The following is a 23,229-nucleotide window of genomic DNA, read 5'->3' on the forward strand; positions in this document are numbered from 1 at the left end:
TTTTTTTTATCCATTTTATTTCTAGCTACAAAAAGATTACATAAAACACATAAACAAACATTTTTATGCAGTCTAACTATATTAACGTAAAAACTTCTTCTTAAATTTAAATATTACTGAAAATAGTTATTTATTATTTGGTCTCGCACAGCTCACCCAGCCAATGAATGACCAGCTCCTCCATTTGTTTCAATTACTGGGATTTCAGCGTCGTAAGGTGCCAGTTTCTCTTGCCTTGTTTTTAGTGCAAAATTATGAAGAAACATAATTGCAACTATTTTAATTATTAAATTGTCCAGATATTTTCAAAGTGGAATTGGAAATCCCTTAGAAATCCGGTGTACGATAAGGCACACCGTGCATCTATGTACCCCAACTAAGTCTCCATCACTGCATTGCAAATTTCCTGTTGCATAAAACCTAAAGGTTACCAAAAGCTGCAACAATGCTGGAACGCCATGGCTTCTAATTTTTATAATGTTATAAAGCTGTAAAATGCTATTTTTATTAAATCTGTAACGCTGGACTATTTCTCTTTCTGTATATTTTTCCAGGGATTTGTGAAATCTTTTTATTGTTTTTTGGGAATTTCGTAATTTTTTTTTATTTGTTATTTCAACGATTTCCAAAGTATCCATTTTAATAAAAAATTACTTAACAATCGTTTATTCCTATTGACAATATTTAAGAACAATTTGTAAAAGAAGTTTCTATAGCGTGCATTTTTTTATAATAGTAATCTTAAGCCTGAATAGGCTGAAGTTCTGTTTTTTGTTTACTAACAGTAACTAATCTTAACTAAGTTTAACTTAATAAAGAAAGTCAAATGTTTAATTATTACTAAAACCCTTATTTACAAAAACTTAAATCTCGTGCAAAAAAGTGAACAAAACGTCCTTAGTTACAGCGAAAATCAACAAAAATTGTTGTTCGCTGTTTTGATTCGCTATAGCGATTTCAAACCGGTTTAGACCAGTTTTTAAACAAAAATCGCAAGTAAAACTAGGATTAGTTAATCCGAGTTTAACTCAACTTCAATAACAACTAAAAAATAAAAAGTTAACTGAGGATTAAGTTAACTCGACTTTAATAACTCCACCCTTATTGTTTTAATAAAATTTTACTGTTAATTTATAAATCGTTTTTTAATAAATACGCCAAAATATTTAAATGTTTAAAATTGAATTTGTTTAATGTCACTAAAATAATGTGTTAATTGTTAAATTTAATTATTTTTGTTTATTTTAAGTTTAAAATTCTCCAAAAGTTTATAAAGTAATTTTGTTTTAAATATTTCTTTAAAACTTTTAATTTTTAGTTAATTGGATCCTGAGGAAATACAAAAAATAATTTTATTTAAATATAATACAATAAATTGTAACTTAACAACAACCCATTGTTAAAGTTAATGGGCATTGTGATCGTTTTTACTTCTTGTTATAAAATTGAAAATAAGTTTGTGTTTATATTTTTATAAACTAAATAAAAAAGTTTTGTTATTACATAAAGTAATTTTAGTAATAAATGTTATTTAAATCTAGTGCTTGTTTAAATAATTAATCTTTAAATACCAAGCAATAAAGTAATATACTTACAAAAGATGTTAGTTTTGAACAACCTCTAGCAATGGCCAATCCACCAACTTCTGTGATGCGACAACCCCTAATATTAAGTTTCTCAAACTTGTCAATAACCTCACCCAGTAATGTTACAGCTTCATCACCAATTTTGTTCCCTCTTAAGTTCAACTTTATCTAAAACAAAATTTATATTTTACTTAATTTGAAGATTACTTGAATTAAAATAACTGAGATAAAAACTGTTTAACAAAACACTTTATAAAAATAATAATAACTAAAATTTTGAAGTAACACAAAAATGACCAATATTTAATTTTCACCAACTTGTTATTTATTTAGAATATTTAAACTTTAATTAAAATTTACTTATTATCACACTTATTGTTTTAATAAAATTTTATTGTTAATTTATTAAATCGTTTTTTAATAAATGAGCCAAAATATTTAAATGTTTAAAATTGAATTTGTTTAATGTCACTAAAATAATGTATTAATTGTTAAATTCAAATATTTTCGTTCATTTCAAATTTAAAATTCTTTAAAAGTTGATAAAGTAAAATTTTGGTTTAATTATTTCTTTAAAACTTTTAATTACAAAATAATTTGATTCTTAAAAAATACAAAAAATCAAGTTTTTAAAATATAATACAATAAATTGTAACTTAATAATGACCCATTGTTAAAGTTAATGGGCATTGTGACTTTTCTAGTTCTTGCTATAAAATTGAAAAATAAATTTGTGTTTAAAAAAACTCAACATTTTAATTGAATTACCTAAAAAAAGCTTTAAAAAATGTATTCTTTATAAAATAGTAATTATGAGCATTTTGAATTAAAATAATAATTACCAACATTTTAATTCTTATTTAAAGCTAGTTTAAATAAATTTAAAATTTAGTTTTGATAACTTTAATTACTTTAAGCCCAGATATTTATATAACAATACTTTGCAATTAACCCAGTGAGTACAAAAATAGTTAGGGGTAATAATAAAACCCCCAGCAATAATATGGGGGTAAATATTATTTTAACCCAATTTTTTAGTTTATGAAACAAATTATTTTAAGCTTTGTTTGGATCAATATTTTATGAGAGTTTTTTTATGTGAAGCAAATTTAAAGTTAACATCGATTTCTGTTTTCTTTGTTATAATTGTAAATAATAAGACTTGTTACGTAAACCTAAAATGTTTGTGTAGTTTTGTAACCTACCTTTATAGTAATATAAAGCTGCCCATTTTAAGTAGGCATACTAAATACTAAAAGTTTGAGTTTTTACATTATTTTTTATTTAATATTCTAAATTTATTTTGTATTCAGGTAAAGAATGTTAAGTTTTGCTTTGAAAAATTAATTAAAACTTTTATTTATTGAATAATGTAATTTGGAGAAAGTACAAAATGGGAGATTGTATCTCAACAATGAACCATTGTTAAACAATATGAGCATTGTTATCATTTTACTTTTTACAAAATTGCGAATTACTTATTCAAACAAAAAGTTTTATTATAACTAGAGAATTATTAAAATAATATTGAATACAAATCTATAAATTTTGGTGATTTTATCTACTTTAGTAAATAAATTTCCTGTGTAAATTAAACCTGGGCATTATATTCAAAATAACAATAATGTTTTTGCTTACCTTCACTTTTAAACCTTTAAAGATACTAGGCAGTTGAGTGTTCATCTTCACTAAAGTCCATCCTTATAGAAAGAGGTTTGCTCAGTTGTTCAAACAAGTAGCCAAGATGGATGTAGTCACTCGGCAACATTGTTTCCTTAAACTCAAGGTCTAACTGATCAGGTAGAAGACTTAGAACAGACTGGTTGAGGTCATCATCGTTGGATTCATACAAATAACTGCTAAGTTCAATAATAGTTGTTGAGGAATTAACATTTTTACACAAATCTTTAGCATATGTTTTTAGAACAGCTTGTTTCTCATCATAAGCTGTTGAAGAACCAGATTGAAATTCAGACAAATCTTTGGAACTGTAAAACCCAAACATAAATTTTGTGACTACTTCCCATCGACTAGTGGAAAACTTAGGAACACATTTTTGAAATTCATCCAGACTTGCCCATAAGAATAAATACATGGCAGCAAACAGTTCTTGCCAGGTGAGATGACTAAAGTTGCTTCGCTTGTCTCCTTCTAATATCTTGACTTTCATGTTTGAAGAATCATAAACAAAAGTGTCAAGAAAAGTTTTAAGCATTTTTTCAGTAATTCCAGCCTTTTTAATGTCTTTTTGATCAAAAATAATTTTTTTCTGCTCAAACCCATTCCAGGCAAGATAAGCTAGATATTTAAATTCGTTCTCAGGAACTTCTGTGTTGTCAGGAAAATGATCTGACCTCATATAATGCTTTAAAGAAGCAAGCATAACACTTGTCATAGTTTTTAGATTAACTTCAGAGCCAGACAAAATTGCTTGATTGATGCAGTGCATGGATAGAATGCAGTTGACAGGAACATAATTGTAAGCATCAATATCTGGATGATCTTGTAAGTAGGTTAAGACTTTAGGTGAATTTTCCCCACATATTTGCCTGCAAATATTTTCTTGTGCTTCCTTATTGAAACCAAGTAGTTTTAACACTAAGATAGGTCTGCAAGAAGGATCCCACTCATACATTTGCCTTGGTCGAGAAGTGATAAACTTATAAGCATTGGGAAATAACTTTCCATTAAAAATGTTTTTTAGAAAATCTTCAGCAGAGCCATTTGTAGATACCAAGTTTTTGGGTGCTTTCCCTAAGGTAGTACTATCAGCCTCATCCAATCCATCAAAGATAAGGATAGTGTCAGAACTGTTTTTAATGCAATTAAATGATTCTACATCAGTAGATTCTGGCTTATCCCAATCAATGGATGAATTTGTAACAAGAAATCTAAAAATCGACATTTTTTCACGAAAATCAACTGATCGCAAAATAATGCTGAATATGAATTTTATATTCTGAAGAAAGTCGCTATTTTCAGAAACAATTTCCTGAATCAGAATTTTAATAAAAGTTGATTTACCAGTCCCTGCGTGCCCAACAAGTGCCATGACTTTAGAATGTATTTTAATAAAGTCTCTTTTTTTCTTGTCTAATTCAAGTCGTTCAGTTTCATTTCTTGGCTCTTTGTTGAATTTCCATTCAGCTGCTGCTTCAGCATTTCTTTTTGCTAATTCAAATACCTCATTCACCTTAATCTTTGTGCCAGGGTGATAGTCAGGTTCAGTTAACTTGGACATTCTTTCAAATTGTTCCTTTCTGGTATGAAAGTGATCAACTGAATCTAAATCTTCAATATCAGTGGAAGAATATTCAACAAGTTCTAACTCAACAAATTCTAATTGTTTGTCTAACTTGACAGGAGAGCAGAATTCATGGGCAAAACTTTTAGCTTGCTCAAAACATTTTGTGGAAAGTTGATCACATAAAGAATTATCTAAAACAAAAAATTATTAATTGTCATATATTTATATTGTATATATTATAGAGTAGTTAACTTCTTTGTTAACGTTTTACAATATTTTGCTTCACTTTTATTTTCTGGCCTTGGTTCTGGATCAAGATTAGTTGGTTCTGGATCAAGATTAGTTGGTTCTGGATCAAGATTAGTTGGTTCTGGATCAAGATTAGTTGGTTCTGGATCAAGATTAGTTATAAATTACTTTAAAGTTTATACAACAAAGCCCATAACAAAATAAAAATCTGCCCAAGATTCTATATTAACTGTACTGATAAAAATTACTCAGTTTTGTTACAAAGTTATCAAAATTCAAACCTCAAATTAAATAATAACATATAAATTTACCAAGGTTTTCTTTTCTTTCACTTTTTTTTGTTAGTTTTGAAAAAAATTTTCGAAAACGTTCGACAAAAGATTTGGATTTTTTAGGAGTTAGCTGAAAACATAAATTTAATTTTCAAAATGTTTGAAAATAAGTAAACAGTTATTTCAAAAACTTTACAATTCTTGCAATAGAGCTTAAATAATTTTTGAAACATCTCTAATAACTTTAATTAGTTAATTAATTATATTTAAACTGTGTCTCTAATGTAAATATGACACAACTTTGTAAATATATTTTTTTGACAAATTTAAAGTTAAAACCTGATTTGGAGCAGAGGATCTCAGCTGTACACTTTCATTCAAACTGGTACCTTCAATGTTAATAAAGTTTGTTTTCAGAATATTGAGATTTAAAGGTAAATATTGTATATAGAGAAAATCCCTACGCTCGCGTTTTAATGGTAAACTTTGCTTCAATAACACTTAGTTTTTGTGTATTTTTGTAAGTGTTTGTAACCGTTTCTAACTGGTAAACTTTTAAAACTAACAACATACCCTTAACTTGTTAGAATTTTTCAAATACAGCCTACCTAATTAAAATACTTTAAAAGTAAGAAATGTCTTACATAGTATTGCTAAATATTGCTTTTTATGTTAAGTTTGTTTCCTGCGAAAAAATTTAAAAAAGTACAACAAAGAGTTAAAAAAGGGTAAAATAAAAATATTTCCCCTATGTCTGCCAGCATATGAGCTAATGACAATGATGTCGTGCGCCATGTGACTCGCAAGCACAGGGACTTTTTCTATTGACAATATTCTCGAAAACTACGCGACCAATTTTCAAAATAATGTTTCCTCGTGCAAGTTGGAAAAATTCGAACATAATTTAAAAAAACCTGCAACTACATAATCTCTTAAAACAATCAGCGAAATAAACTTTACTAAAATAAAAAAAGGAAATTAAACTGAAGTCAAGTAACAACAGCCTTACTATACTAAAAGTAAAAATAACAAAGACAAACACCACCACATTTTTGTTTGTAAAAGTTACTTAAACTTACTTTCATTTTGCCTTCTTCTTGGTACTGGGAACTCCTTTTTGTAAGTTTTCGCTGCAGTTAGTAAATTATCAGCATGTTCCTTTAAAACAAATATTTAAGTTTAGATTGATTTTATTAGACAAATTTCTTTAAAAATATTAAAACTGTGTTTTTCAATTTGAACAAGCTTAAATTTATTGACAACTTTATAATTAAACCTGATTTAAAGCAGAAGATCTCGGTTGTACACTCTCAGTTAAAGTAGAACCTTTATTGTAAATGAAAATGAGTTAGATACAGGTTTGCTATATACTTCTTGTATTACATATTAATAAATATAAATATCAAGGGTCCCATACAATGAACATAATTTAATTTTGTTAAATTTACCTTCATTTCGTGTTTTTTTTGGTTCTGGATCAACCTGATGTGAAAGTTTTACTGGAGTTTGTGATTCTTTAGGTTGTTCCTTTAAACAAATTTTTTTGTAAAATTAAAATTCAATTCAATAATTTTTAAAAACAGTATTAGCACTTTTTTATTTATTGTACTTATAATAAAACTTTATTGATATTTCTAATGTTAAAACCTGATTTAAAGCAGAGGGTCTCAGTGGTACATTTTCACTGGAAGTAGAACCTTTAATGTAAACACTTATGTTAATATAGAGTATGATTTCAATTTTTAAACTTTTTTTGTTACATTTAAAAAAAAAAATTAAAGTATAAAGGAAGTTAGCAAAGAAAAAACTAAATTCATGATGTTCTATTCAACTGGCAGTTAAATCCAGATAGCATAAAAATTAACAAAAAAGTAACTTTTAAAAGTATTTTAACATTGATAATGCAGCATTAAACTTTGCATAACAAACAAATATCTGAGATTAACTAAAACATAATAAATTAAAAAAGCAATATTCAGTAAGAACCATAACAGTTGACTAAGCATTTATAATAAAAAAAGTCATATGATCGCCGGACTTATTTTAAGTCAGGCTATACTTCTAACTTGTTCAAAGGTAAAAAAAATTAGAAAAAATATCTGTAAATAATATTGTGTTAAAATACAGTAATTTTTACTGCTAGGATTACAGTACAAAAATATAAAATATAGAACTGAAAAGTCTGAGAGTTTTTTTAAATACTGTAAAGTACAAGTAATTCTAAATTTATTCTTATATGGAAAGTTTTATATTTACAGCCTAATTATATAGTTACTTTTGTCAGTAAATATTTAAAATCTTTTTTTCAAAAAATCAGCCTCCTCATTATGCAAATAGGTAAATATTAAAACACTTTCATATAATAACATGATTATATTTTGGTAAATTTACCCTCATTTTGACTTTCTGGTTCTGGATCAACCTCAAGTGGAAGTTTAACTAAAGTTTCCGATTCTTCAGGTTGTTCCTTTAAACAAAACTTATTATAATAATAAATGCCTAAAGGTTAAATGATAACCATTTAAATTAAAAAAAAAGTTGTCCCTTCAATTAAAAAAATCTAATTTAATATTTTTACTTTATTCGTTAATGTAAATATTTAAACATTGTATTGACAACAAGTTAAAACCTGATTTGAAGCAAAGGCCTGTAAATTTTCATTTGAAGTAAAACCTGTGAAAATGCTGGTATTACGTAACAACAATTACTAGATTTATTATATTTAAGGTTAAATATAAATTGTTTTCAGTCAAGGTAAGAAGAATTTTCAATCCTCTTTACTTAACCCCTTTTATTATTGTATATTACTTCCACTAAATTTAGCGACCAGATATATTGCGTTATAATTAACTAGATTAACGAATATAGACTGTTGTTATCTATTACAGCGATAACATGTTTCCACCTTTACTTGTTTGTTATCTTTATTTTAAGTTTTGTAACTTTTATGTAAGTGGCTTAGTTGTAATGAGATCTTAAGTGTTATGTTAAGTTCTATTTTAATATATTTTTGTTTTTTTGATTCTATTTGGATAAGATTGTTTTTGTAAAATATAAGCAAAAAACTTAATATTGAATATAGAAAAGAATTGTTTGTAGCATCTTATTCAATAACACTTCGACATGGAAACAGTAAAAATCAAACACAGGACTTTATGTAGTGATATAACCAGTGGTTATATTATTAGGTATTACCGCACAAGGTTTAAGGTTTAATTCCATCTGCATCTATCTTAAAGTGTTATTTTGTTAGTGACAAACTTAGTCACTTTTGCTTTTACTAAAATACATAAGCAGATTAAAATTACCAAACTTAATAGAGACATTTACATTCGATGCAAAATTGGACTGTAGAGTCAGTCTACTTATATCAAAGATAAACATAAACCAAAACACTTCCATATTATAAACAAGATTTAAATTTACCTTCATTTTGTCTTCTTCTTGGTTCTGGAACAACCTCATGTGGATCTGGAGTTTGTGATTCTTCAGGTTGTTCCTTTATAAACAGTAAAACTTTGGTAACTACTAACATTTCCAATGATTACCAGTCATATTTATTGTTAAACAAGGTCTTATGACCCAATTTATATCAGTGTTTAATTTTTATTCGAGTAAATATCCCTAAATCTTACAAAGAATTTTAAAGTTAAAACCTGATTTGAAGCAGATGATCTCAGCTGTACATTTTCATTTGAAGTGAAACCTTTAATGTAAATAATATCAAGTTAAAATACAGTGCTATGTCATATTAAAGATGCCAAAGTATAAGCTCATACAATAAAAATAAATTTGTTTGGATAATTGCTTAAACTTACTCTCATTCTGCCTTCTTCTTGGTACTGGAAACTCTTTTTTGTAAGTTTTCCCCGGGGTTCGTGATATTCCAGAATATTCCTTTAAAACAAAAATGATTTAAAAGTTAATTTAATTTATTATTAAACTTAACTATTTAAAAATATTAAACTTTACAAATTCAAAGTTTAAATATTTAAACAATCTTTAAACACCATCCTTTACCATAAATATAACAACATTTTATTAATAAATTTAAAGTTAAAACCTGATTTGAAGCAGAGGATCTCGGCTGTACATTTTCACTAAAAGTGGAACCTATTATTTAAATGCTTAAATTAATATGACGTTAATTTTTAAAATCAAGCTCTAAGTACAACAAAATAAATTAAACAAACTAAATGCTGATGCCTTGATTGCTTGCGCTTTAATGACCAAAGTGTTAATTACTTAAAATATATTTAACAATATTATTTAACATAGCATGTATAAGTTGTATATGTCATATTATTCACTTGTTTTCTGTAACAGGGGACCTTTGGCCAATGTTAAAATCAATCATAAGCAAATTTAAGTTTATACTCAGTCATTTTTGCCTTAAAACAGTTTTTATCATTATTTTAAATTATCATATTTATGGGCTTTAGAGTAATGTGGTTCAAAGTTAAATGGACATAACTATGGATTGGATAATAATTATTAAGTTTAATGTGAATGTCATTTATTTATGATATATTTCTATTTGAATAAAGAAACTCAAATAATAATATTTTATATTTGTAGCTGGTGTGATTGACTGTTTTTTTACACTATTTGATTAATTTCAACTTTCTTAATAGTGGCAAACACATTGGGTTATAAGAGGTTGTGGTTTTTTGTTATTTAGTCCCTTTAACAATTACAATTGAAAACATTTTATTTTTATTAGTAAAAGAATATTTGTTGATGTTTTGTGTTATATATATTCTGATAAAAGTGAAAAAGTAGAGAACTGCCAAGTCAGTTTTTTAGTGGTGTGCATACTGTGTTGGCAAGCTTAGGTTGTGTTGTTTAACTACGTTATTAAAATTATATTTTTAAGGTGATAAATTTTAATGTTGTTTTTCCATAAATTCATACTTTAAATAAAAAAAGTTTTATAAAGAAAGTTCTAAATGTCGAACATGGAATATGTAATTATAGATTGTTGTTATATATTAAAAACAGTAAAAATCAAACACAGGACTTTATGTAGTGATACCAGTAGTTATATTATTTGGTATTACCGCACAAGGTTTAAGGTTTAATTCCATCTGCACCTATCTTAAAGTGTTATTTTGTTGGTGACAAACTTAGTCAAAATTACCAAACTTAATAGAGACATTTACATTCGATGCAAGATTAGACTGTGAAGTCAGTCTACTTATATCAAAGATAAACATAAACCAAAAACACTTCCATATTATAAACAAGATTTAAATTCACCTTTATTTTGTCTTCTTCTTGGTTCTGGAACAACCTCATGTGGATCTGGAGTTTGTGATTCTTCAGGTTGTTCCTTTATAAACAGTAAAATTGTGGTTATGTAACTACAAAAACTTTTTAATGATTACCAGTTATATTTATTATTCAAACTGAGTCCAAAATCTTATTATTTATTATAAACAATATTTAAACACTGTTATTTAGTTTAAACATGCTTATATTTATTGACAACTTTAAAGTTAAAACCTGATTTGAAGCGGAGGATCTTGGTTGTACATTTTCATTAGAAGTAGAACCTTTTAAAGTAAATAATATTGGATTAAAATAGTGTTTCTTACAGGTGGTTTTATATTGCAATAATATAATACATTTATTATACTTTAAGATCCCAATAATCTGTTAATCGTTAATTAACAAAGTTAACTTTGAAAATCGATATTAAACTTATTAATCTTCATTGCATTACGCTCTTTTTAATATAAGTTTATTAATCTAATTTTTTTACTAGTAAACCATGCTAAGAAGGAGTAGAATATATGAAAAATATCATCGTTTATCGGGTTTAAACAGTGCCATTTTTTAAATGATGTAACAGTGTATGTAAATGCCAACTGGTTGTCATCATTAGCCAATCAAGACAGCTTTAGAAATTTTTTAAATTTCGTTTGTTTAGGTAAAATATCAACTATGGTCTAAATTATTGTTTTTATAAAAATAGGATTGTTTTTTGTTTGTTTTAATTAAATTTTAACGTTAATGGTTATCAATAACTAAGCAGTGATAACAAGTTAATATATTGTGTAACAAATAACCATTTAATAAAGTTACTTTTTAGGTTAGCTGTGCCCACCTATAATTACATTAAAACCTGAAAAGTTAGTTTCGAATGGTAATAAATATTTAACAACAAACGACATTTTTTTATGTTAATAATAAGATTGGTGACAATTAGTGTCACAAATCGTTTTTATCTTAACAGCTGTAATTGTGATCAATAATCGCCTTTCCCGTAGAAACAATAATATGACTTTAACAATTTTAAAATTGAACAATAGATTTATCGCACTTTGACCATATCAGACTTGTAACCTTATCACACTGTCATATTGTTCGATTGTGGGACAAACTTGCGAGTACCCGCCACGCTTTTGTTATTGTTGTTTATAAAATCTGTGCACATTCCGTTAAAAGATTCATTCAGCGTTTGAAATTGTTGAGATACTTATTGCCGTTGTTTAATAAACGTGTTTTGCTAAGTAAACTGTGTCGGTATAACTTCAAATCTACAAGGCCTTCTATAGACATTCAAAGTAGTGCCAGTCTAACCTGTTTCCACCATTACGTCTTTAGACTCTACACTTTTAAAAACGTGACATCTGGAGGCCCGTCCGGGAGCAGACTGTTTAAAAGCTACAAAAAGTCAAAAATACAAGGCGTATTTTATCAATAAGTTACCGAAGAGATAAAGAAACACATAGCAGCTAGACAGATGCTAGGCTTTGAAGGAGTCGAGTTACGGACGTTCGTTAATGAACTACAAGCTTACGAACGCGAGGAGCGCGCTAAGGAGCGAAGAGAAGCCAGAGCAGCCGAAGAAAAAGCTCGAAAAGAAGCAAGAGAAGCCGAAGAAAAAGCCAATTTACATTTATTAGAAATAAAAAAACTAGAAATTGCGTTGGTAGAACGTAATGGATGACAAAATGGAGATATAGTTGCCAGGGCCAAAGCTGCCGCCTTTCGTAGATGACAAAGATGATTTGGACAGCTACCTTCTCTGATTTGAACGATTCGCCGTGACAAGCGGCTGGGAGAAATGAGATTGGGCTACGTCTCTCAGCGCTCTTTTGACCAGCAAAGCCTTGGACGTATACTCAAGGTTATCTGATGATGATGCCATTTAATATGAACGTGTAAAAGAGTCGCTCTTGAAGCGATACAATTTTACAGAAGATGAATATCGTAATAAATTTAGAACCAGTCAGTCAAACCTGTTTCCATCGTTACGTCTATAGACTCTACACTTTTAAAAACGTGACAATTAAATATTTTAATCATTGTTAAAAGTTGACTTTACAGCCTAATTCTACAGTTACTTTACCCAAACTAAATCAGTGTTTAGAATTATATAATGTTATTGTCCAGATGATATATTATCATAGACAGATCATAGACAAGCAAGGATCTTAAAAAAATATCACAAACACTTCCATAAAATAAACAAAACTTACCTTCATTTTGTCTTCTTCTTGTTTCTGGATCAACCTCATGTGGATCTGGAGTTTGTGATTCTTCAGGTTGTTCCTTTAAAAAACAGTAAAACTTTGGTAACTACAACAATTTCTAATGATTACCAGTCATATTTATTGTTGAACAAGGTCTTATGACCCAATCAATATCAGTTGTTAATTTTATTTGAGTAAATATCCCAAAATCTTAAGAAGAATTTTAAAGTCAAAACCTGAATTGAAGCAGGAGATCGTGGTTGTTCATTTTCATTTGGAGTGGAACCTTTAATTTAAATAACATTGGGTTAAAACACAATGTTTCTATAGACTGCTTGTGCTACAACACAATAATATATTACATTTATTATATTAAAAGTTGAATACAAAATACCGGCATAACCATATACAGCATAATCTTTGTTAATAAGATCTTAAGTGTTATGTTAAGTTCTATTTTAATATATTTTTGTTTTTTTGATTCTATTTGGATAAGATTGTTTTTGTAAAATATAAGCAAAGAACTTAAAATTGAATATAGGAAAGAATTGCTTGTAGCATCTTATTCAATAACACTTTGACATGGAAACAGTAAAAATCAAACACAGGACTTTATGTAGTGATATAACCAGTGGTTATATTATTAGGTATTACCGCACAAGGTTTAAGGTTTAATTCCATCTGCATCTATCTTAAAGTGTTATTTTGTTGGTGACAAACTTAGTCACTTTTGCTATTACTAAATACATAAGCAGATTAAAATTACCAAACTTAAAAAAGTACAACAAACGGGTCAGAGAGGACAAAATAAGGTCATTTTCCTATGTCTGCCAGCACATGATCTTATGACAATGACGTCGTGCGTCACGTGACTCGCGAGCGTTGGGACTTTCCCTATTTACAATATTTACCTTCAAATCCCGATATCTCAAAAACTACTTGACCAATTTTTAAAATAATGGTATCCTCGTGCAAGTTGAAAAAATTCCAACATAATTAAAAAAGAAACTCTACGACCGAACCATCTCTTTAATAAAGACATTTAAATTCGATGCAAGATTGGACTGTGAAGTCAGTCTACTTATATCAAAGATAAACATATACCAAAAACACTTCTATATTATAAACAAGATTTAAATTTACCTTCATTTTGTCTTCTTCTTGGTTCTGGATCAACCTCATGTGGATCTGGAGTTTGTGATTCTTCAGGTTGTTCCTAAAAAAGAATAAGAACTTGGTTTGAAAAACTACAAGCATTTCTAATGATTACCAGTCATATTAATTGTTAAACAAGGTCTTATGACCCAATCAATATCAGTTTTTAAACTGGGTCCTTTAGTATAAATATAACAACATTTGGATCACATATTTTGTCCAGCTCTAGACAAAACAAAGTGCCGTTTACCATAGGAAAGAATTCTCTCAAACCGTAATCCGTAGGAAAGAATTTAGAAGGGCTGTAGTGTAAATATGTTTTGTGTTGAATTTTCATACATTCTTTCTACTTGTAAAAGTGTAACTATTTAACATAAAATGCTATAAATAATATAAATTACTACATTCTAGTGTAATATAGTTTAATTAAACAGTTGTAAGTTCGATTAAGTCTCAAATTAGGCAGTAAGTTTGTTGCTAATTAGTAGCCAACGAAAAGAAAACAACATTCCGTTAACCATAGCAAAGAATTCTGATGAACCATTCTCCATATGTAAGAATTCTCCAGCATCGTAAATCAGATAAAAGAATTTAGGAGAGCTGTAGTGTAATTATGTTTTGTCTAGAACCGGACAAAATACGTGACCCCAACATTTTATTAATAACTTTAAAATTCAAACCTGATTTAAAGCGGAGGATCTTTGCTGTTTATTTTCATTTGAAGTGGAACCTTTAATGTAAACAAAATTGGGTTAATATAGAGTTTATTTTTAGACTATGATCAATACTAAAAAAACTTTATAATATAAAAATAAGTTGGGAAACCCCTAATGTTGTGTTGAAAGTAAAAATCAGTTACAATTCATTTTTGTAAATATCTTTATTTTTAATGTGGGAAGGTCGAATGCGCGAGATTGAAATATTATAGATTATGGTTGCCTGATAATTAAGCTGCTGATTAAGTGCTGGCTCAGCAGGAGTTTATACCGTTTATAGCCCCTTACTTAACAGCGCTACAGCATAAGAACATCAAGGACCGAAACCAGGACCTCATGTAGTGTAGGAAGTGTTTTGACCAGTACACCATGTTGCCATTTTAAAATAAAGCCAGACATCGTAAAAGGAAACAAAGTGACTCTAACTGCACATTCTAACAGTCCTGATTGTAAGTATCACTTAATTTTGCATCACAAACAACTTTAATTTCTTGGGTTATTTTTTACCTATCTAAAAGACAGTATAACAGTTAACACCTGGTTTATATTTAAAATGTTTTATATTTGCCTAAACCATTATGCTCAACCCCATTTACATATTTAATGTAGTATTTTGTACATCATTATTATATAAGCCATCATCTTTTAATTCTGAATATTGAATAAATTTATAAAAATCAAACATAATTTAACGATATAAGGTTAATAATTTACTAGCACAGTTTTTTTAACTTTCCTATCAGATCAAAAATGCAATTTTCGGAATATAATTTTGTTTTGTGAAAATAACTTGAAAATACCTGTTTGAGGAAATGTAGAATTGTATATTGAAGCCCCAGGCATGAATGCTCCACCATATTGATCATGGTGAGTGATGTTTTCATGGTGAGTGATGTTTTGATGATGAGTGATGTTTTGAGTGATCTCGTTTTGATGAAAATCACGAATTACGTTGACTTGTGGGACATGTATATGTACCACAGCATCTATATTGAAAAATAAACAGTTACCATGATGTGGCGCAGAATAATGTTTTGTTAGGTCTATAAGTCTATAAATAAAATAGTCTATAAATAGAAGTCTGGTTTTTATAATTAGGCAAACCCAATCATATAAAATTAATAAACAACTTACTTGGAGGCAAATTCCGCGAAATTTCAGCAAAATCGCCGCCAGAAATATTTAAACTAAAAGGTTCTGCTTGCAAGTTCTGTAAAATAAATATAAGGAGAACATTTAATAAATATAACGTTTTAAAATGAGTAAATCAGTGATTTTGATCTCGTAGACATTTGTACTAAAAAACACTGTATTTATAACCGCCTAGATTGTTAAAAAGAATATATAATTTAGAAGGTGAGTAAATAAAAATTTTATATTTTAGGTAGTTTTACTGATGTTATATTATATAATACACAACATTATTTACAACCTTTAAAGTTTATAATAAAAAGATAATATTTTTCATGTTTATATATACACCACTTTTAAAACAATAATTTATTGTACAAGTTGTTTTTAAAAATGATTTAGTTAATGCACAAAGTGTCTTTAAAATTCAAATTTTTCCTCAATTTTTTTAAATTCTATAAATTTTAAATTAAAGACAAGCGCTTTTCGACTACAAAATTTAAATAACTGAATATAAAGTTAATGTATAGTGTAAATGTAAGACTATATTTTATCAATATTAAAATAAAATTTTGCAAAAAATACAATGCATATAAAAGTTTTGATCGGTTGTTAAAATAAAGAAATATATAAGTTTTTTAGAAATACAAAGTTTAGATCGGAATAAAAACTAGCACTTTGAAAAAAAAAAGCCCGCTAGCATTACTTTGGTTGACACTAAGAAGCGTAGTCTAATAATTTTGCAAGCTAAAAACAATTAGTTCCAAATTTTTGCTGAAAGCACCGGTCTTTTTCCTTAAATTTTGATTTTGAGGCGTAAATCAAAGTAAATTTATATATTCTCAAGTTAGTGTTATCATTCATTATTAAGAAAAAATACTATTTAAATCTCAATCTACACATGTTTGCCTAAAATTCTAGATTAAAAATGTCCAATAATTACCTACACAAATGGGGTAGTTACTGGACACCGTGGGGGTAATTGTCGACTAATGTTAACAAGGCCACATTTAAAAAAAATTTTGTGATAAAAGGGATCTTTTGGATAATTTTAGGCTTCAGGCAGTCTCGACGCAAACCTTTTGTAGGACTATCAGAATCTTTAAGAAACTGCTTAAGTGCTTCACCCTAGTAAAAATTTCCCTTTTTTAAAGAATTGCCTACATAAATTTTAGTCTTTTTTAGCGTCTTCCATTTCATTGTAGGTTATATACCTGCAGGCTAAACTTTTAATATCATTTAAAGTTAAAGCTAATTTAGCGTCAAAGCAAATTTAGCTTTTAATTGTTTGTATTGAACGGTGTTAAATACAGGCTTTACGCCATGTTCTGAGGGAAATGTACCTTCATTACTAAGATAATATTAAACTGTTGATTTTGGTATGTTATATTCTTTGGATAAATTTGTTTGTGTTCCTTTAATAATTCCTGAACTGCACTTTTTTTAAGCCTTTCAATGGGAAGTATGTATTTTCTTGGTATTTTTATTTTAAATTTATTTCTACCCCAAATTATTAATACACCTTATTGCAAAAACCTAACAAATTAAAATCTGTTTATGTTTTCGTAATAAGTGTGACTAAAATTGACTACAAGGCTTATTTTTGGCCGTTAAAAGCAAATAAAATGTATTCACAAGTGTCCAATAATTACCCCCATTTACAATAATAGGGTGGAGGTAAACATTGGACGCATTTTGTATAGACTGTGATGAAGATAGAAGTTTAAATTAGGGCCTTATAGAAACATCAGTGCATTTCTAGATAGTGTTGCCAATCTGAAAATTTAGTAATTTAAAAATTTTGTAAATTTTAACAACTTACTTTTTGCCTTTATTTTCGAAAAAATCAAAAATTTTTTTTGAAATTTCAAAAGTGCGTATTTTTTTTTCAGGCAATTTAGATTAAAAAAAGTGACATTTATTTAAACCTTATGATATAGACAATGTTCTGGCAAATTATAGGTAAAAAGTGGCAACCCTAAAAATATTTGGAATGTTGTCCACTAATTACCTCCAAATTTTAACTGTCCAATAAATACCTCCATTGACTATATACGATGATCACCACAAGATCAATGTTTATTTAATAGTTTTATGTAAAGAGGTTAAACATTTTTAAGAGGTATTTAGTAGGGATGTGTCGAGCCGAGTGCTCGGGCTCGTACTCGTGTACGAGCCTAGGCATTTTTAAAAGCTCGGTTTTTGCTGAGCTTTCACGTTAAATTATCCGAGCAATATCAACTAAATTAATTTTTTTCTTTTCGGTAAATTATAATGCAAATCAAACGCCGTGCAGTGTTATAACTTTTTAAATACAATAGTTTTATAATTCACACTGCGAAAATTCATCGGTTCACCGATAAATATACTAATATATACATATTAGTATCTCTATGGTTTAATTATATCACGCGAGATATGACGTTGTTATTCAATTGTTGTCACGCCGCCAACAAGGGTTTTTATTGAAAGCCTTTTTAGTACAGCGGGCGCTATTACTAGCCCGCTTCGTAACCGGTTAACTCCTGAACATGTCGAAATACTTACATTTCTTCATGTGAATTTACGTAAGCTTAAGTAAATTTTCGCATTTTAATACAAAGTACAACACTAACCTAAGTTCATCCTATTTCAATTTTCTTAAAACCAGTAAACTTTGTTCGGCGTTTCACTGCACGTTTTAACGATTTTAAATCGCTTCTTTAAATAAAGCAATATAATCTTAAATTATTTATCTATAGCAAGCTTGCAGCGATATAACATTTAATTCAAATAATTAAAAAAAAAACTTGTGAAAAACTGTGTCCACAACAAAAATTTATGTATTTATTTTCGCTATTCAAAAGCTCGTATGGCTCGGCCGAGCTTTTTTTAAAGTTAAGATGCTCGTACGAGCCGAGCTTTTTACAATTTGGCACATTCCTAGTATTTAGGTTCTAAACCCACTTACTAAATTTAAAGTTTAAACTAAAAAGAATTTTTTTAAAAATAAAATACCTGGGAATTGAAACCTGGCTCTTGATCATTAACATCTGGCTGCTCTGGATCATTAACATCTGGCAACTCTGAATCATTAACATCTGGCAACTCTGGATCATTAACATCTGGCAACTCTGGATCATTATTAATTGGCAACCCTGGATCATTAAGATTTGGCAACTCTGGATTACTGTTGTCTAGCAACTCTGGATCATTTGATTCAACAGTTTCTTCCATGATAAAAGTTTAAAAAATTCGAAAACACATAAAATCATTTCACTAAAACAAGCAGATGTTTAAAGGGGATTTAAAGTGGATTCCCTAAAAGATAAACAAAAAAGGATTTAGACTACATTACACCACTTTAATATTACATTTTTTTTTTTAATTTATCTCCTTGCTTTTTCTGTTATTCTTAAATTATTTTAATCATTTATTTTCACTTATTCCATATATATATATGTAAACTTTCACTAGTTAATATGAAATACATTTTAAAAGGCCATTCTGAGACAGTCTTTCTTTAGGTAGGTTTATTTCGGTTAGTCCCTTTATAACATCCAATTTACTTTCCTACTAGAGCTATACTGGGTTATATGAAATGTAGTTATTTTTTTTTACACTGTAACTACTACCAACAGCGATAGAATTTTATTTTTATTGTAAGTAAAATGTGTTAAAATTCTCCTTTTTTCCGTACACTTTTGTTTTTTTTGGTTTTGTCAGGGAGACCAGAAGATTTAGCAATAAGATTCAGCCTGCAAAAACTGAAATTTCATGTATAATGTCAGCGTAAAAAAATAAAAGTATATACTATTTATATATGAGTTTTGATAAATTGTTACGATAAAAAAGTCTTTTTTTTACAATTTAAATTTTTTTTCCTGATAGACAGGATACAGATATATTAAACTGTGGTGTGTTGTAGCTTATTTTGGATAAATCCACATAAGCTAACTTTAAATTTCATAAACAAAAATTTTTTTGATGTTGATTTAAAATAGAATTGTTATTTATTTGCTGACAAACTTTGACGAATTTTTCCTCCCTATTTTAATAATAAGTTTCGAATGATTTTAACTTTAACTTGTTTATCGAATTTTAACTTTTTGTACCTGGAAACTCTAACCTCATTTTTCTGGTATTAAATTATTTTTTCAACGATTTATATCCGTTTTTATTAAGTGCAATATTCGTTTTCAAAAACAGTTAGGCAATTTCGTTCTGCTGAACGGACGCCACTTAATAAATATGGATTTCGACTTAACTTAAAATCAGAGTTTATTTCCGTAAGAATTAGCCGGAATTTTAAATTCTTGTAAACAACCAACGACTTAAGACAGTTCTTAAAATTAACAAATTCGCTACAGTAGCAATACTCAAACTTAAATAAAAAATACTTAATATTTTAACATTAGCTTATGACATTAAATTTCCTGTCCATTCTTGTTGATTCCTAACTTTAGCAGTTTAACCTTCAAAGGTTCCTCTGAGGACGTTTTACATAAATAGCGTTGTTTTTAATAGTGGTAACCGTTTTGTGACGCATTCCTATGTTAAATATTTAAATTGGTAGCACTTTTTATTATTTTATAAAATTTAAGTAATGTAACAAAATCAACATATTTAAAACAATAAAAAATGTATTAACTTTCTAATTAAATAAATTTCAATATCTGTTTTTTCTTAGGACGTTTTACGATACTGTATTCTCGACCGACGTCATAACTGGCAAAACATATCTATATAATTTATTCTCGACTTAAAACTTTAAGTTTATTGCACGTTGTCTTATTTTAATTCACAACAAAATTCTAATACAAACATACCAACAAAATTGAATCACATATATATAAATTAATCTATTTTTTTCAAGTTATTATTTTCTACTTCATTTACAATCTTGTTCACATATTCCTTCATTATATTCAACGATTCAGGTCAACTATACTTTGGTTTGTAGCCAAAATGTTCCACAAACTTTTGATTGGAGACGGTAAATCTTGTGCAGGACAACTTGGCCATGTTTGGTGTAATATTGGGCTGAAAATCACGAAATTGTTGTCATTAAAAGTATTATACATGAAATAAATGTTTAGCACTTGCAATAACTTAACATACTGACCCTCGTCACCAAAGTATTATCCAAATGGGTATGAGGTTTATTTCAAAGGGATAAGTTTTAGACCACAACATTTAACCAAAATTTAGGTCGATGTTTATGGTAAAATAGTGTTTTTGCGAATATAATTTTAAGTAAAACCTTTATGACAGTAACCCAGCTAAAATTACTCAATAAACTAAATATTTACCTCTTTTTTGATCCCAAACCAACCCAGCACCTGACAACACCAAACAACCAACGTTGAAATGAGGATAAACAACCAAAACGGCAACAATGGCTCCCTCTTGTGGAAGGTAAAACCCAAATGCTTCTAGAATTTCAAGTTTAATCTCAGGTAAAATAATTCTGGGGTTTCATCACACAAAAAGTAGGTGTTTCCCCCAACCAAAGAAGGAGACTCCTGTACAATATAAGTTATAGTCAGAGTACAAGTTAATTTATTAGAATTTTTTAACATAACCAAAATATAAACCAATATTTTTCACTAAACTTAAAACCTAATTTTCAGTAAGAACATGCTGAGACATATTAGTTACAACCGGAGCTATATACGGCTGTGGTGGTGCTCGAACCAGAGATCTTTTGCACACTAACCCAATATTAAAGCAGTGAACAACTAAGTTTTGTTTACCTGCATTTTTGTGGCCGCGACCATGTGACACCAAGTCACGTTTTCAACGTACATTCGAGTTTGTAGCGCCTCTGGTGGTCGCAAGATGGCGCAAAAGAATCGATTTGGTAAAGTTGTCATCTTCGCCATAAATACAAGAACCTCTAAGTGCACATGTGACCAGTTTCTACAAAGTATTATGACGTCATTATTGAAAAGAACAAAAGCAGACAATTGTAATGACGTCACCTCTCCATTTTTCATCTTTTTTCCGTTTCACTCCAGTACAAGCTCCTCCGCGTCCTTCTTTGTACTTCTGTATGACGTCACAGAAGAGTAACAGTGAAGAGTGGCTTTACTGCCAACTAGTGGTTACATAGTTCTGTCCAAAAGCCTCGATTGAGCTCGTGTAGAGACAATAACCGACATTGTTTGCACAACAAGCCTCCAGCACATTCATTGTTCCTATATGACGTCATAATATATTAAAGAATAGGCTGTAGTAATCTGCACCATTTAAGTTCTAGAATAAATAAACGATGTTGTCGAATTCTAATATAACAACGACGTAATTTATGACATCACAATGCCTACCTCCAACATTTATTTTCCATAATTTTTGATGGGGGATTAATTCCTTGTAATCGATGACACTGGCCTTATGCAAAACCACATGACAACCTTGTACGACTGACATGAGACTACTATGATCTATGACATCACACTTAATCCATTAAACTTTCGTGTTGGCATCTAAAAAAATAAACAAAAAATTTTCTAATATTTATACAAAAAAAAAAAGATAATTACAAATTTTAATAGAAAATACTGAATATAAATACTTTGCATAAAGTTAAATTATTAAAGTTGATGTGCTTTGATTAAATTTCGTTGGTTCAGCAGAAGTTTATATCATTTATAGCTCCTTACTCAAGAATTGAGCCTAGGACCTCATGTAGGGAAGCCATGTGTTTTGACCACTACCCATGTTGTCGGTTCACAGAACCAATGGGAATTGAACCCCAAACCAGAAGTTAGTCATCCTAATGCTTAACAATATACCCAATACTAAAACAAAACCATCAAAATTAAATTCTGTAAATAACAACCTGTAGAAGAACATAGTTGTGCAGGGGTCGTATAATTCGTACATTTTGTTGAAGTCTGGCACCTCAGTAATGTCAACCAAGTAAACAACAGCAAAGTTCTTCACTTTGTCAGCTATACTATACAAGGTCTAAACATTAAAAATTGTTAATTTATTAAAATGTCACCTACAGAATTTTAAAGAAAAATATTTGTGTTGTATAAACGTCCAAATTAAATATTTCTCAGAATGATCAAAAAAAAATTAATTTTATCAAGAAAACATTTTGTTTTTTTTAATTTATTTTTTTCAAATTATTATTTTCTACTTCATTTACAATCTTGTTCACATATTCCTTCATTATATTCAACGATTCAGGCCAACTATACTTTGGTTTGTAGCCAAAATGTTCCACAAACTTTTGATTGGAGACGGTGAATCTTGTGCAGGACAACTTGGCCATGTTTGGTGTAATATTGGGCTAAAAATCACAAAATAGTTGTCATTAAAAGTATTATACATGAAATAAATGTTTAACACTTGCAATAACTTAACATACTGACCCTCGTCACCAAAGTATTATCCAAATAG

At 28.6% G+C, this 23,229-nt stretch overlaps 2 protein-coding genes across 2 annotated transcripts in view; both read right to left on the reverse strand.

The window, feature by feature from the left end:
* The window catches only part of LOC145749327 (thioredoxin-like protein 4A), a 35,580-nt gene that overhangs the window by 8,186 nt on the left and 4,165 nt on the right, over window positions 1-23,229 (reverse strand). Inside the window, exon 2 of the mRNA XM_082565065.1 lies at window positions 22,661-22,788. Coding sequence (XP_082421191.1) covers window positions 22,661-22,788 — 128 coding nt within the window. The remainder of the gene's footprint in view (window positions 1-22,660; window positions 22,789-23,229) is intronic.
* On the reverse strand, window positions 1,648-19,122 carry LOC145749508 (uncharacterized). Its single transcript, XM_082565293.1, has 24 exons — window positions 18,835-19,122; window positions 15,841-15,916; window positions 15,507-15,692; window positions 14,671-14,720; window positions 13,979-14,051; window positions 13,072-13,121; window positions 12,842-12,914; window positions 10,860-10,909; window positions 10,614-10,686; window positions 9,418-9,467; window positions 9,173-9,251; window positions 8,990-9,060; window positions 8,781-8,853; window positions 7,984-8,027; window positions 7,746-7,821; window positions 7,002-7,051; window positions 6,803-6,881; window positions 6,631-6,680; window positions 6,434-6,512; window positions 5,694-5,743; window positions 5,394-5,484; window positions 5,120-5,224; window positions 3,225-5,024; window positions 1,648-1,754 (listed from the first exon to the last, which is right to left on the reverse strand). The coding sequence occupies exons 1-23, from the start codon at window positions 19,051-19,053 to the stop codon at window positions 3,250-3,252; spliced, it is 3,522 nt and encodes a 1,173-aa protein (XP_082421419.1). The 5' UTR covers window positions 19,054-19,122; the 3' UTR covers window positions 1,648-1,754; window positions 3,225-3,249.

The sequence above is a fragment of the Corella eumyota genome, chromosome 4, assembly GCF_963082875.1.
Source record: "Corella eumyota chromosome 4, kaCorEumy4.1, whole genome shotgun sequence".
Lineage (NCBI taxonomy): Eukaryota > Metazoa > Chordata > Ascidiacea > Phlebobranchia > Corellidae > Corella > Corella eumyota.

Bases quoted from the DNA above. Each gene is read 5' to 3' on its own strand.
- LOC145749508 (XM_082565293.1), bottom strand. From the start codon at position 19,053: ATGGAAGAAACTGTTGAATCAAATGATCCAGAGTTGCTAGACAACAGT. The intron at 5,225-5,393 runs GTAAATTTATAT...ATCTTGATCCAG, and splicing joins TGAAAGAAAAGAAAACCTTG to AACCAACTAATCTTGATCCA. The intron at 5,025-5,119 runs GTGAAGCAAAAT...TTTTTGTTTTAG, and splicing joins ACCAAGGCCAGAAAATAAAA to ATAATTCTTTATGTGATCAA.